General features: G+C 40.3%; 1 protein-coding gene across 4 annotated transcripts in view; it reads left to right on the top strand.

Moving 5' to 3' along the window:
* Positions 1–14,379, top strand: part of BCAS3 (BCAS3 microtubule associated cell migration factor) — a 1,663,284-nt gene that overhangs the window by 302,484 nt on the left and 1,346,421 nt on the right. For all 4 annotated transcript variants that reach the window (XM_073615250.1, XM_073615251.1, XM_073615252.1 and 1 more), the window contains exon 10: positions 5,021–5,097. In XM_073615250.1, coding sequence (XP_073471351.1) covers positions 5,021–5,097 — 77 coding nt within the window. The remainder of the gene's footprint in view (positions 1–5,020; positions 5,098–14,379) is intronic.

Consider the following 14,379-nt stretch of genomic DNA (forward strand, 5'->3'; position numbering starts at 1 on the left):
CGCATGCACGAGTCGTGCTGCGCTTCTGCACTGGTTCCCGTTGTGTGCTGGGAACTGTGTGTTTCCCAGCACACAACGGGGGGGGGGGCTTCTGCGGATATTCTGCGGCTGTCCAAACCCAGAAGTGGCTGCAGATACCTGTATTAGACAGGTATCTGCACCCCCTCCCCCCTGAAAGATGCCAATTGTGGCACCGGAGGGGGGGGAGGAATCCGATGAGCGGAAGTTCCACTTTAGGGTGGAACTCCGCTTTAACCACGTCAGCCCCGGAAGGATTTGCACCCTTCCTGACCAGGCCATTTTTTGCGATACTGCACTGCGTCGCTTTAACTGACAATTGTCATGCAACGCTGTACCCAAACAAAAAATTTATATCCTTTTTTCCTCACAAATAGAGCTTTCTTTTGGTGGTATTTGATCACCTCTGCGGTTTTTATTTTTTGCACTATAAACAAAAAAAGAGTGACAATTTTGAAAAAAACACTATTTTGTACTTTTTGCTATAATAAATATCCAAAAAAAAAAAATTCTTCATTAGTTTAGGCCGATATGTATTCTACATATTTTTGGTAAATAAATTAGCAATAAGCATATATTGACTGGTTTGCACAAAAGTTATAGCGTCTACAAAATAGGGGATAGATTTATGGCATTTTTATTATTATTTATTTTTTTTTACTAGTAATGGCAGTGATTATTTATACAGGGATCAGAGCTAAAAATAGCCACTGATTACTGTATAAATGTCACTGGCAGGGAAGGGGTTAACACTAGGGGGCGATCAAGGGGTTAACTGTGTTCCCTATGTGTGTTTCTAACTGGGGGGGAGTGTGGCTGACTAGAGGAGGAGACAGATCGTTGTTCCTACTAAGTAGGAACACGTGATCTGTCTTCTCTTCCCTACAGAACCATGATTTGTGTATTTACACACACGGATCGCGGTTCTCGCTCTGTCATGAGCGATCGCGGGTGCCCAATGATCTAGGGCTTTTTTGTAACCCTCTAACACCATCTCCTGGCAGCCCTTTAAGTATGTGTCACACGGGCTTCTGATCAGAGGCTTTGACCAAGAGCTGTCTCCAACAGTTTAGTCAGTGTGCTGTGAGCACGCATTGAGAATGCTTTGAGTGCACAACTTCAGGCCACTGTTTACTCATATGTTTAGTGGCTGGGCATTGAAGCCCACGTTTCTTGTTGCCACATAATGCGGTACACGGTAAGCAAGACGTTAAAAAGTGGGGAATAGCTGTTTTTTTCCTTTAATGTTTCCTTGTAAATCCAGATGATCATCAGCCTCAGCAAGCATTTGCAAAGCATTTGATAAGGTTTAAGCAAATTTTTTTTTTTTTTTTACCAGCACTTTCAACTCTAGTCCATGATGTTGAATACAGATACAAATGCTGCTGACTGCAACTTTATAATAGTTTTTGGCAGACTTCTGCAGGTTTTAGTAAGCTTTGGTACTACTTGAAAAACAAAAGACATGTGAAAGTATGATCAAGGTAATCCAGAGAAAAAGCAATCAATACTACAAATGTCGCTGTATATGCTGATTTCTAGAATTCATAATAGGACTACGGTGACCCACGGGTATCAGAGGGTCAAGCGGGCATGGCAGAAATTTTTTAACTGCAGTTTTCATAAACATGTATATTTAGATTGCCTTATGTTTTATTTCCATGCAGAGATAGGTGAAGCATTGCCAGAGGCCTGTGGCATTGGATTATCTGAGTGGAAAACAGTAGTGATCATCCAAAAACATCTAACCAAACTGACAGATTTTCCCCAGAAAACAGTTAGTAACTGCAGAGGAAGCCCAACAGAGCTGCGCTGTAGCCGTCTTTCGGCTATAGCGTGGGTCTAAAGTGGTTAAATTTGTTATGAGAGAAACATGAAGACTGCATTTGTTAGTATAGTAGGGGTCGGTGGGAGGAACTGCTAAGTGTAGTGGGGGCCAGGAGAACTACACTCCCAGAAGTGTCAGTTTCTAAAGAGATTTTAGCCAGCAATTTTTGTAAACTAGAGCGCCATATGGTAGTTTGGTCATTAATCAATGTATTTTTGATCATTTATGCAGGGAGACCTATTATTGCTACTTTCAGTATAGTATACATGATCACTCATTTAGAGAAATGGGTGAGCTAGCATATTATTATTATTATTATTTATTATTATACAGGATTTATATATCGCCAACAGTTTACGCAGCGCTTTACAATATTAGGGCAGACAGTACAAGTACAATACAATTCAGTACAGGAGGAATCAGAGGGCCCTGCTCGTTAGCGCTTACAATCTAGGAGGGAGGGTCAAGTTATAAAAAAGGGTAATAGCTGTGGGGGATGAACTAATGGAGAAAATAGTGCAGTTGTTAGATGGAGGCTTCTCTGAAGAGGAACGTTTTCAGGGATCGCCTAAAAGTGGATACATTTGGAGACAGTCTGACAGATTGGGGTAGGGAATTCCAGAGGATGGGCAAGGCTCGGGAGATGTCCTGGAGGCAGATATGAGAGGAGGTGGTTAGGGAGCTAGAGAGCAGGAGGTCGTGGGAGGAACGGAGAGGGCGATTAGGTTGGTATTTTGAGACTAGGCTAGTGATGTAGCTGGGGGCAGAGTTGTGGATGGCTTTGTAACTTATTGTTAGTATTTTGAATTTAATTTGTTTATGCGAGTGGCAGCCAATGGAAGGATTGGCAGAGAGGGGTAGCAGACACTGAGCAGTTTGTAAGGTGGTTGAGTCTGGCAGCAGCATTCATGATGGACTGAAGGGGGGATAGTCTATTTAAAGGTAAGCCAATGAGGAGGGAGTTGCAGTAGTTGAGGCGAGAGATAACCAGGGAGTGAATCAGGAGTTTTGTGGTTTCATTGGTTGGAAAGGAACGTAGTTTAGAGATATTGCGGAGGTTGAGGCGGCAAGCTTTGGAAAGTGATTGGATGTGGGGCCGAAAGAAGAGTTCAGAATCCAGGATAACACCTAGCACCCTGACATGTGGGGACGGGTGGATGGTTGTGCCATTGCTCTTGACAGACACGTCAGGGGAAGAGGCATATAAAATCCAACCATCCTTTGATCATTCTTGCCACCGTTTTGAATAGAGCTATGCTTGTATCCAAATGAAAAAAGAAAAATCCAGCATGCCGGAAGATTGAGACAAATTCTACTAATTTTAGCAATTTCAGATTCTTGGTTGTGCTTGATCATTTTCTTCTACACTATTGCCACTCTATAGTTATAAAAAATCACACATGCTAAAATGTACATAGAATTTATAAACCAACTAAACTAACATAGTGGAATATATGGCTATATATAAATTTAAAATTATTGAGTCCAAAATTGAAACAGTTATTGTTTGGGGAGTTTACACAATTTTTGTTGATTATATTTAAAAATTCTGTTTCTTCTTGTACTCAGTGTGGAATAGCTATTCACGGATTAATTTTAAAGACATACAGATCTTTTAGGCAGGCCATACAAATTTCAAATCTCATCTGGTTCAGCAGGAACCAGCCGGGATTCGTACCGTGTATGTGCAGGCTGAATATACCAAGTTGATCGATCAACTTGGGTACAACCAGCCTGCTGGGTTTTACCTGCGATTAACGTAGTGGCATCTATAGCTGCTAGCAATAATCACTGGCTTGCCCCACCCCCTGCCATGAAAAGACAATGACTTGGCAGGAGGGACTCCCGCATCAACACTATTGTGTTGATGGGGGGAATTAAGTAGATTTCTTTAATAATTTGCTCTGTGTATGGCTGCCATTAGTTCTCTGCAAGTACAACGATTCTTTGTTGCAGTTTGCAATTTGCATGGACATAGTGAGATTCATATTGTAGATTCTGTAATTTTATTCTGAAAGAGATTAACCAATTAGAATATTGTCTAAAGCCTGGTACACACTAACAGGTACAAACTGAAAGGTACACACTGACAGCTCCGGTCGGAGCCGTTGTACTAACCATCTGACATTAGTAAAGCGATCTCCCCTGCTGAGCTGTTATGTTCTGGGGGATACCCCCCCGCCAGAACACTATGATTACCGCTGATTGGGAGCTGGTCAGCTGCTGGTTTTCCAGCATGCTTGTCCAACAGAGGCTGGCCACATGTCTCCCAACATTCGGCCTGTGTATACCCGGCCTAAAGTGAATGTAAAGTCAGAAGGTTATTTATCTTCATGCATTCTATGCATGAAAATAAAAAAAACCTTCTGTGTGCAATGGCCCCTTTCAGCCCCCCTAATACTTACCTCAGCCTGTCTCATTCCAGTGATGTTGCTGTCAAAGTCAGTGAGCCAATGAGGAGAGAAAGGGGGCGGGACCATACTACAGCTCCGTGTCTGAATGGATACAGGGAGCTGCGGCTTGTCTCAGGTGCCCCATAGCAAGCTGCAGGAGGGAGGAGCAAGGAGCAGCGAAGAGGGACCCAAGAAGTGGAGGATTTGGGCTGCTTTGTGCAAAACCACTGCACAGAGGAGGTAGGTATAACATGTTTGTTATTTTTATTGAATAAAAACAAGACTTTAGTATAACTTTAAGTTTTGGCGAGCTATGAAATAGCATCCTATCCCCATTGAAGGAGATAAAATTCAAGATGCAAGTCACTTTCCCCATCAATAATATGCTCAAATAATTCTGAAGGTTTGATGTAAATACGTTGGATTTATAGCTTAGGGAAAACAAATATTTACAAGTTCTTTTACTTTCAGAGTGCTAACATTATTCTGAGATTTGAAAGACAAGCCCTATGTGTTTTAAAACATTCCCAAACAAATTTGTGTTTATTAAAATAAAAAATAAAACAAAACAATGAAGAAATGCTTTTCAAGGCTAATCAACTGTCTCTACAGTGTCTCAGTGTTATCTTGTAAAACTCAGGGAAATGTAAGCATTTTGTTGATGAATGTTTAGAGGTTTAAGAGATCTTTGTTTAGAATGCTGTTTGTTTGGGTTGTTTGAAATATTCTTCCATTAAAAATGTCTCAGCGCTGTTATTTGGAACTTTTTTTTTTCCCTTAGGCTGCTATCCATGTCCTGGGCCAAACATGAATCCTATTGCTTTGGGGAGTCGTTGGCTTGCATATGCTGAAAATAAGGTAAGAGCTGACTGGCTGATTGTAAAGTATTAACTGTTACATGGTGAAGCTGCCACAATGGAAGTGATCCATTATGAAGCCTTTCCTTAAGACATACAGGGTCTGTACATATATACAAGTGATCACCCCATATGTCTTGTCAGTAATCATTTTATCACTGACAACTTCACAGATGAGTGTTTTTACAGAAGTGATGTAGCTGTTTGCCAGTGGCTCACAATGCAAGAATGTTGTACAGGAAACTTCTGAAAGAACAAGTCATGTATCAGCTTAAATGTGTTCTTTTCAAAGCCTAACTCTGGGTAAACATCTAAATAAAAAGTAAATAAAAAGTTGAAATGCATAAACGGTTGTTTTAACTGCCAACGTATTTAAAATACTGTCCATCCAATCCTGTAATTTAAACAACCCTGCCAAATTGCTTGGCCAGGTCAATGATCTTACATTTTCTATGGAAGTTTAACAATACAGCTTACTCGCTGTTCCACCCCTAGCCTATTTATTTAAATAGCGGAGAGTCATCATTTTGTACTCTCCTCCTGTAAGCAAGCTAACAATGTTAGATTGACAGCACTATGCAATGCAATATCGCACTGACTCCCTATCACAGTTTTAGCCCTGGTGTGCAACAGATTCCAGAAGCTAATATGAACATACGTTCAGATATACAGTATATTCTAGCATCCTGTAGAATTGCACGTAATGATTTTTGGATAGTGCTTTTTATGTTTGCCTGGTGTTTACCTGGAAATTTCAAATAGGCTTGTCATACCGTACCACTAAAAGGCAAACCACAAGATTTTTTTGTTATTTAACAATTGATGTATAGTAAGGAGGGTACAGATCTAAAAAAATGCAGAGGTTTACTCATGTCAACTGACTTTTGCAATAAATAGACCATCAGATTCACACAGAAAGATAATGCTACCTATATAGAGCACTAACATTTACATCCCCCTCCCTTACAAAAAAAAATTATTCTAGTATATGTAAACCCTAAGAGACCATCGGTCAGTACTCGTTACTTATGCATACCTCCTCAAAGTTTAGCTTATGAAATGTGGCGCATCAGTAAAATACAAGCAGCGACATTCTGTTCTCTAATTGAAGGGGATCAAGGAAAGCAATGGGTTTACTGCGTAAAGCAGATGCTTTTTGTACCTTTATTAATCTTTTAAAATCTTTATTAATCTTTTGTTGCATCTCAGTGCTGATCTCTTGAAGGCTCTTTGATGCCAGTTTACTCACATGATCATTTGGCTGTACTTCTCCTGTGGGTCTCCTGGGACCTGGCTCAGCCTTGCTGAGAGCCTTAGCCAGCCGATCCCACCCCCTCCACAGCCCAGCGCTCCAATGTCTGACATTCACCAGCTCTCTGCTCATGGAGCTCTGAGGACCGAGCGATCAGCGGTCTTTGATCACTCGGTTTTCAGTCTTAGAGTTGGCAAGGGACAGATGCAGCATTGGAGTAATGCTGCATCCACTTAGGTAATTGTGATTTTAAAAAAAAAGTACTGAAATTCTCTTTTAAATATAAAATAAAGTCTGTTGAGTATATTCAACAATATAAGCAAAGTTCAAAAGTATAAAAGTCCCACATGTCATGATGAAAGTTTGAATACTCCAAAATAATATACTCTTTGTATATGCAGCTGCTTAGTCACCATTTTTGTTGTTCTCCTTATGATCTGGAGGTTTTTGCTCACTGTGGAATATCTGGGTCTTTCAGATTTAGGAGGAAGATTGCATTTAGCATTTATGCTGATCATATGGATCTCTTTGTATAGGCTCTGCCGAACCTTCTATGAGAGGTGATTTCTTGCTTTCCTAGTCATGAGCAATAACTAAACTTGGTTTGGAACTACAGGCTTGGAGCTTTCTATTTCCATTGTACTAGGACAGTGTAAAGTGATATATATTAGAGCACACATAAGCCTAATTTGTTTCTTTTCTTTTATCGGTGAAATAATGAGGTTGGACGCTTACCTACAAAGAGATCGGATTGCTGTGGTTACACTGCTCTTTTATGCTTTAGTCTTCTCACTGAACAGTTGAATAAAAAGCCTGTATATCATATAGAATGGCCCCAATATGTGCTAATCAGACAATTGTTTCACGTTCCTGATTGAAGTTAAGCCAGCAGCCATTTGTGTGGGTGGTTTTCTGCCCAGACTATGATGCTTCCTGTGTTACTCAATTTGCCTGAAGTACATCTCAGATTTTCTCCCCATCAGTCATTCATTTTTTGGCCCTTGATACAGATTCCTTTCTCCCCTAACTCTGCTAAGCCAATAGCGTGAAATTTGTTTCAGTGCCATAGTTGTGTACATGTTTGTTCACATCTGTAATTTATTTCTCTTAAGGGATGGAGACATACAAGAAGAAGGGATATAAATGTTGTCTCTGACATCATAAACATATCATCTCGCAGGCCCAGCCACACAAATACAAGCAGTGGTATTGTGCAAGGGTTTAAGTGTTATACACAGGAAAACTATCCTAATACCATTTGCAAAGAAAGCACATATGTTAAGCTGGAGTATGAGGTTAAAAGTCCTAACCTAATTTTTATATTTCCAAAGAATTATTTCCTTTCAAATGCTTTGGGAATATTAGCCCTAAGCTTTAGAACACATCGTTGGAGGGGTAATCCATTCTGATTATCCTTTAATTTATTGGGACCACAACCATCCAGCAACTTCTTGCCACAACTCCCTGGTGTAAAGCAACACAATAGTTCTAGTAAATCCATTTCTTGTAGTATAGTGTACTAATAAATCACTGGACATTACATTATGTTTTTAGTTTCAAAGTAATTTTAAATTGTCTATGAATTTTATCCTTTTTTCTAGTTTCTGAAGCTGGGCCTGTTTTGTGTCGAAAATTGGCGGGTATTAACTTTTTGCAGTTCCTCTGAAGCAGCCCTGAAACATCTTGGTGGGTTTTTGAGGGTTGGCACATCATATGTGTATATATGAGGGTTTCATTCCAACCTTTAACTTTTAAATCTCCTACCTAAGATCTGGCTCCACAAGGTACCCATTGATGCCAAAAAAAGTCTCTTCTGTGCAAGGCATTCTCTGACTGTGTAAAGAAGCCCCGCCAACCTGCCACCCTCTGTTCTGTGAGAGTAACTTAAAGAGGAAGTAAACGCTGCTGTTTATTTTTACCTGCAAAATAAAGGCATAATGTGCTAGTATGCATTGCATACTAGCACATTATGTGACACTTACCTGCAAACAAAGCCCTTGTCATCCCGCTGCAGGCCGTATCCATGTTCTCCCGTCTTCCTTCTGGGTCCTTGGTCTCAGGCTCTGTGATAGGCCGAAGCCGCGTGACATGACATCGGTGCATGCTCGTGGGAGCCGCCGGTCACCGCACCTACGGCCGTTCCTTCAGAGCACATGAGATAATCGGCGCAGTATACAGTAAATATCTCCTAAATGGTGCAAGTTTAGGAGATATTTACAGTACCTATATGTAAGTCTTATTATAGGCTTACCCATAGGTACAAACATTAGAAGGAGGTTTACTTCCTCTTTATTGACCAGTAAGGCTACTCTCAATGGTCAGGGACTAGTGGGTAGGTGGAGCTTAGCATTTAAGCAAGAGAAGGCAACATTTAGTAATAAAATGTTTTCTGTGAGTAAACAGAGCAAGGATTTATGACTTATCAAGATAAAAGCAGGAAACTTGTAATGCCTCCTCTTACACAAGACTCCTACTGCAATATGGCTGAATGGTTTGCTTTAAAGTATATATATAATCCCTTCTAAATATATTTTCTTTGATAAAGCAGTATACATATAGGGTAAGGTTGGTTTAAAAAAATTAAGACATCATAGTTACCATGGCCATCAGCACACCATTTATTAAAACACAGGAAATCTCTCTTATGTGAAAATACTTGTTCCAGGTCAGTTAATCAATAATAGAAATGAAAGATGAGCACGAGGGGCATGAAGTCCAAATCGTCAAAAAAAAAAAAAAAAAAGACAGCGCTCATATTTTTATCCTGATAGGTTCTTTTTCATAATGTACATACTATTAGGCTAAGGGGTTGATTTACTAAAGGCAAATAGACTGTGCACTTTGCAAACTGCAGTTGCACTCTGCAAGTGCAGTTTCTCCAGAGTTTAGTAAATGAGTGGAAGCTCTGCTGACTTCAAGCATCCAATCATGTGCAAGCAAACATTTCATTTTTTTTTTTATTTTCCTTGCACGTGATTGGGTAGTCTTTGCAAAGTGAAGTTTTGCCTCAATTACTAAGCCCTGGAGCCCTGGAGCAACTGCACTTGCAGAGTGCACATTCTACTTGCCTTTAGTAAATCAATCCCTAAGTGTTATCCAAGAATTTAACCACATTTTTGGCTGTAGTGCTTTCTGTATTATATGCATAAAATGTTGATGTAGTGTAGGGACTAACTGGTATTATGATGGAACATTTGCAAGAAAAAAAATGGCAATGGCATCGGACAATTTAGTTACAAGGGGTGGGGCTTTGCACCAGGACAATCTCGACAAAACTAGGCCCTGTGTGTATCCCAATTCTAGTATTCCAGGGGCTCCTTAGGGAATCGATTTGAAGACTAAGGCCCCTTTCACACGGGCACTTTGATCAGGTCCGCCTGTCAGTTTTTCAGGAGGACCTGATCAGATGCTCCATTCACCTCTATGGAGTGACAGATGTCAGAGGTGACATGTCCGCTGATATCGGATCCTGTCTGTGAAATCCAGATGGATGGAAACCCCATTTTCCATCCATCTGGAGGATTGGATAGGATCAGAGAACGGACAGGCGGTCTATTTTCATCCAATCTCCATAGAGGACAGCGGGGCTTTGACAGGTCCGTCTCCGCACTGTAAGCGGAGACAGACCTGTCATCCGCCTGCTCAGCGGGGATCAGCAGGTCGATCCCTGCTGAGCAAAGCAGAATTTGTACACGGATAAGCCCATGTGAAAGGACCCTAAAACGGGCACTTGCAGCTACAACCAAATCAACCCTGATGTAATCTTAGGTACTTATTTGCTGAGGTCAGGTTCACTTTCAGACAGTATAAAGCAAAAAGAGTCCTTGACCTTGCTTCTCACTGGGTCGGTAACACAGGGGTATACTATTTTTACTACATTTAATTAGCATTAAAGCCCAACTCCAGACACAGTGGTTTTGATTTACTGAAAGTGGAGAGTGCAAAATCTAGTACAGCTCTGCATAAAATTCAATGAATGACGGCCACAGCGCGGACCTGAATTTCCGGGAGACCGTCATATGATGGCCTCCCCTTTGCACGCACTGAGACTCGGGTGATCACAGATCAGAGTAAGGGGCCAGTCCCGGCCCCTTACCACATGATCAGCTGTCAGCCAATGATAGCTGATCACATGATGTAAACAAAAGCTCGGTAATCATTTCATTTTTCTCCTCATGCTAACAGCGTGAGGAGAAAAAAAAGCCGATCACCGGCTTATCTGCAAGGGACATCGGTCCTGAAGAGGAAGAGCCAATTATGCCTCATCTGTGCCCACCAGTACCCCCTGCCAGTGCCACCTGCCATTACCACCTGCCAGTGCCACCTATCAATGCCCATGAGTGTCACCTATCAATGCCCACCAGTGGTGCCAATCAGTGCCACCTAGCAGTGCTGCCTATCAGTGTAACAAATCAGTGCCCATTATTGCCACCCATCGGTGCCCATCACTGCCCCCTATCGGTGCCCATCAGTGCCGCCTCATCAGCGTACATCAATGAAGGAGAAAAATTACCTGTTTGCAAAATTTTGTAACAAAATATTTAAAAAAAAGGTGATCAAATACCACCAAAACAAAGCTCTATTTGTGGGAAAAAAAATGATAAAAAATTCATTTGGGTACAGTGTTGTATGATTGCGCAATTGTCATTTAAAGTGCATCAGCACTTGGTCTGGACAGGAGGGGAGTTTAAGTGCCCAGTAAGCAAGTGGTTAAACAAGCTGAAGTTAGAAGCTGATTAGCTACCATACACAGCTGCACCAGATTTTGCACTCTCCAGTTTTAGTAAATCATACCCGGTATCTTATTTATTGCTTTCACTCTTTAAAATTTCTGCATGATATGTTTGTCTTTTCTTACATCTTTTGGTTCAATTGTTTTTACTGAAAAGATTAGGACATTTAGAGTAGTAAAGCATGCCCGGTACAGTGGCAAAAGGCAGAAAAGTACATCAAGAAAGCCATAGAATATTTAGATATCTTTTTTACACATATAAGACTAATATAATTCATGGAGTAAAGTAGGAAAAAGGATAAAGGAAGTCAATACTGCAGAAAAAGGAAAGTAACAAAGAAAGTTGGAAGAAGATGGAAGGGAGGGCAATCCATGGTTGGGGAGGACTAGACAACTCAAACATTACCTTTGGTTAGGACTTTTTAGAGGACATTAGAGATGCAAAGGTCAGTTGTCCTTAAAACCAAGGAGACTTTGTCTTTTCAAAAAGCACTGTCTTATCATTTGAAATGGCCATTTTGTTTTTGGGCATCATCCAGGAAACTTGCAATTACCTAAATTATTAGTATGCATGGACTCTGAAGCTTCCAATAGATTCCAAAATGTGAGCAGAGGAGATGTTGATTATTCTCTTTTTTATTTGTATTGTCTTTTGGCAGTTTATATCTATTTCCATTAACTGTAAAATGTGTTTGTTGTATAATTTCATGAGGATTAGTGTAATTATGGTAGTTAATGTTAATCTTGATCTGTCAGCATTCTAAAAATCTGCATGAGGCACCTTCCCACTATTCTAAGCTGAACCAAAATTCACTGTGTTCAAAGTTCATCCCACTCTTTTGTAAATATCAATTTCTCACCAAGTAATTAAATGTTGCATAAAAACTATCTCCCTAAATACTTTCAATTTTTCCTAATACGATTCTTAGAGGATGCATAAATAAATCAAAATAAGTATCAATTAAGTAGAGAAACATCCACTGTAAAATCCTCCAGTAAATCAAATATTTAACATTACATAGACAAAACTGGATCATTTGATTATATTTATTTAAATGTATTTGTGGTAAACTGTGCCAGACCAAATCTCTTTTTTGCAACAAACATGAATCCTTAATGGATGTGTTTGGCTATTAAAAACCAAAGCCGCTCAGGCTGCAGTCAGAGTGGCACCCAGAAGATTATTAGGAGAGGGATAAGTATCTCAATTAAGCATTTTGTTTCATTTTGAGGGATAAAGTGTGTAACTCTTATATACAATGTTGTATATCCTTTTGCTTACACAGTTATTCCTAGATCTAAATATGTCATAGTTTATGAAAGTTACATTTATTGTGTGATAAATTACCTAATACTATTATTCGTTAAAACTAATGTTTAATAAAAATGATTACTATCTCAATTATTTTAGTGTGATAATGCGAAACAGAATGAAATAAGAAAAAAACCCTGGCAATTAGAATCATGTGGAGGCGCTTTTATCTCTCTAATTTTTCTATAGGGTTAAGTTATAGATCTTTACCTTTTTGATACAAATACTACTGTATAGTGGTGTTCCTCTGCAGAGTCTTTACATATTAGTGGGTCTCTAAAGCTGCATTCAGATCAACACGGGCCTCACTATTAATTCTAGCAAATACTACAGCCTGTGCTTTTAGATGGAGACACAATGCCAAGCTATCTTGTTCCCAGTAGCAGGTGTTAGGCACTTGCAGTAAGCACCCCATTTTAAAGTTGTCATTATGCCACTTTGAAAGAGTTCTTAAGTCACAGCATACACTTTCATTTTTATTAATAACAACATTGAAATAGCAATGTAGTTATTTTTTGACTATCCAATATAAACTTATTTGCAAAATTGAGTGCTGCTTGTCTGCTACCCATCTTTTCCCCTAACTAAAAAGTATATATCCCATGGTACCTTGCTGTCTGCAAGGCTTGATTCCTGTACTGACTCTGCCTCCTGAAACTACTCCCCTGTAGTTCAGAAGGCAGGCTTTGTGCAAAGTGTGACATAGCAGTACATACTCACAAGTCATAGTGAATATGTGCACAGGATTCAAGGAAGTAGATGTTAGGGTTTCTTCAAAAGATACATTTTATAACTTTAGGATTGTTCGGATTAATAGAAGTAGGCTAGAAATAAGTGATATACAATGTGGATATTGGTATATGATTTTACAGCTTGATCATAAATACAGTTTAGGGTATGTCAAATAAAACCAGAGAAATTTCCAAGCTCAACTTACCAACCAGCCTGTGACCAACCAAATTGACCTGTCTAACAATATGTGTTAAAAACAGGGGTTTAGTCTGCACACATTTGCACTTTGTGGTATACCTGCCACCACAGGCAGAAATAAGCTGATATATGCAAACTTTTTTTTTTTTTTTTTAATCAGTGATAGGGTAACTGCACCATTCATGAGCATTTAGTTTGACAATAAAGAAAGCATGGAAAGAAGATGGGTTTATTAGGGGTAAGTGTACCAGTAGGTTTATCAGATAATTACAATTATAATTATTATAGGTGCTTATATAGTGCTGTTGTCACAGACTCTGTAAAAGAGCCTGACACGATGAGAAAGACGTCTCTTATACCTTTGACTCTGAGACCCTGATAAAGCAGACAGGAGGCGCAGGAATACAGAGTGGCATGAGTGCTTGTTGGTCTTGCTAGCAGCAGGACTGGATGGACTCTCTCGATCAAGCAGGAGAAGACCGTCAGTATATTACAGCGGAGCTGGAATGCCGGATGGATGCCAGTGAGCAGGAGAAAGGAGTAGGCTGGCACTGGCGACAGCAGACAGGTTCAGGTTGGTAGCAGAAAGGCGGTGAGCAGGTGCCAGAGGAATATTGGCAGAGGCTCGCAACAGGCAGACCAGCAGCAATGGGAACAAAGGCAGAGTCAGACAAACCAATTCATACACAGTCAGATCAGGTGCAGATGCATAGACAGAGTGAAGTCAGGATACAGGACAAGTCGGTAACAGATCTGTGGAGCAGCAGCAAGTGGCACAGGTACAAGTGAGGTCAGAGGCAGGCTTGGGTCAGTGCAGGTGGAGTTCAGGAATAGTCAAGACAAGCCAGGTCAGTAACAGTAGCCAGATGCAGAGTCACAGGTTGCAGGTATGCATGGGAATGCTGTAGACAAGACAGTACTTTAACATAGCACAGGCTCAATTTAAATAGCACGCTTGGTGCCAAGGCGAGAAACAGATGTGCTTGTGTGAGCAACAGATGTGCACTCATGTGCACATTCTTACATGTATGTAAAGGAATATGAATTAGCCTGTGTC

The sequence above is a fragment of the Aquarana catesbeiana genome, linkage group LG02 (genome assembly GCF_042186555.1).
Source record: "Aquarana catesbeiana isolate 2022-GZ linkage group LG02, ASM4218655v1, whole genome shotgun sequence".
Taxonomy (NCBI): Eukaryota; Metazoa; Chordata; class Amphibia; order Anura; family Ranidae; genus Aquarana; species Aquarana catesbeiana.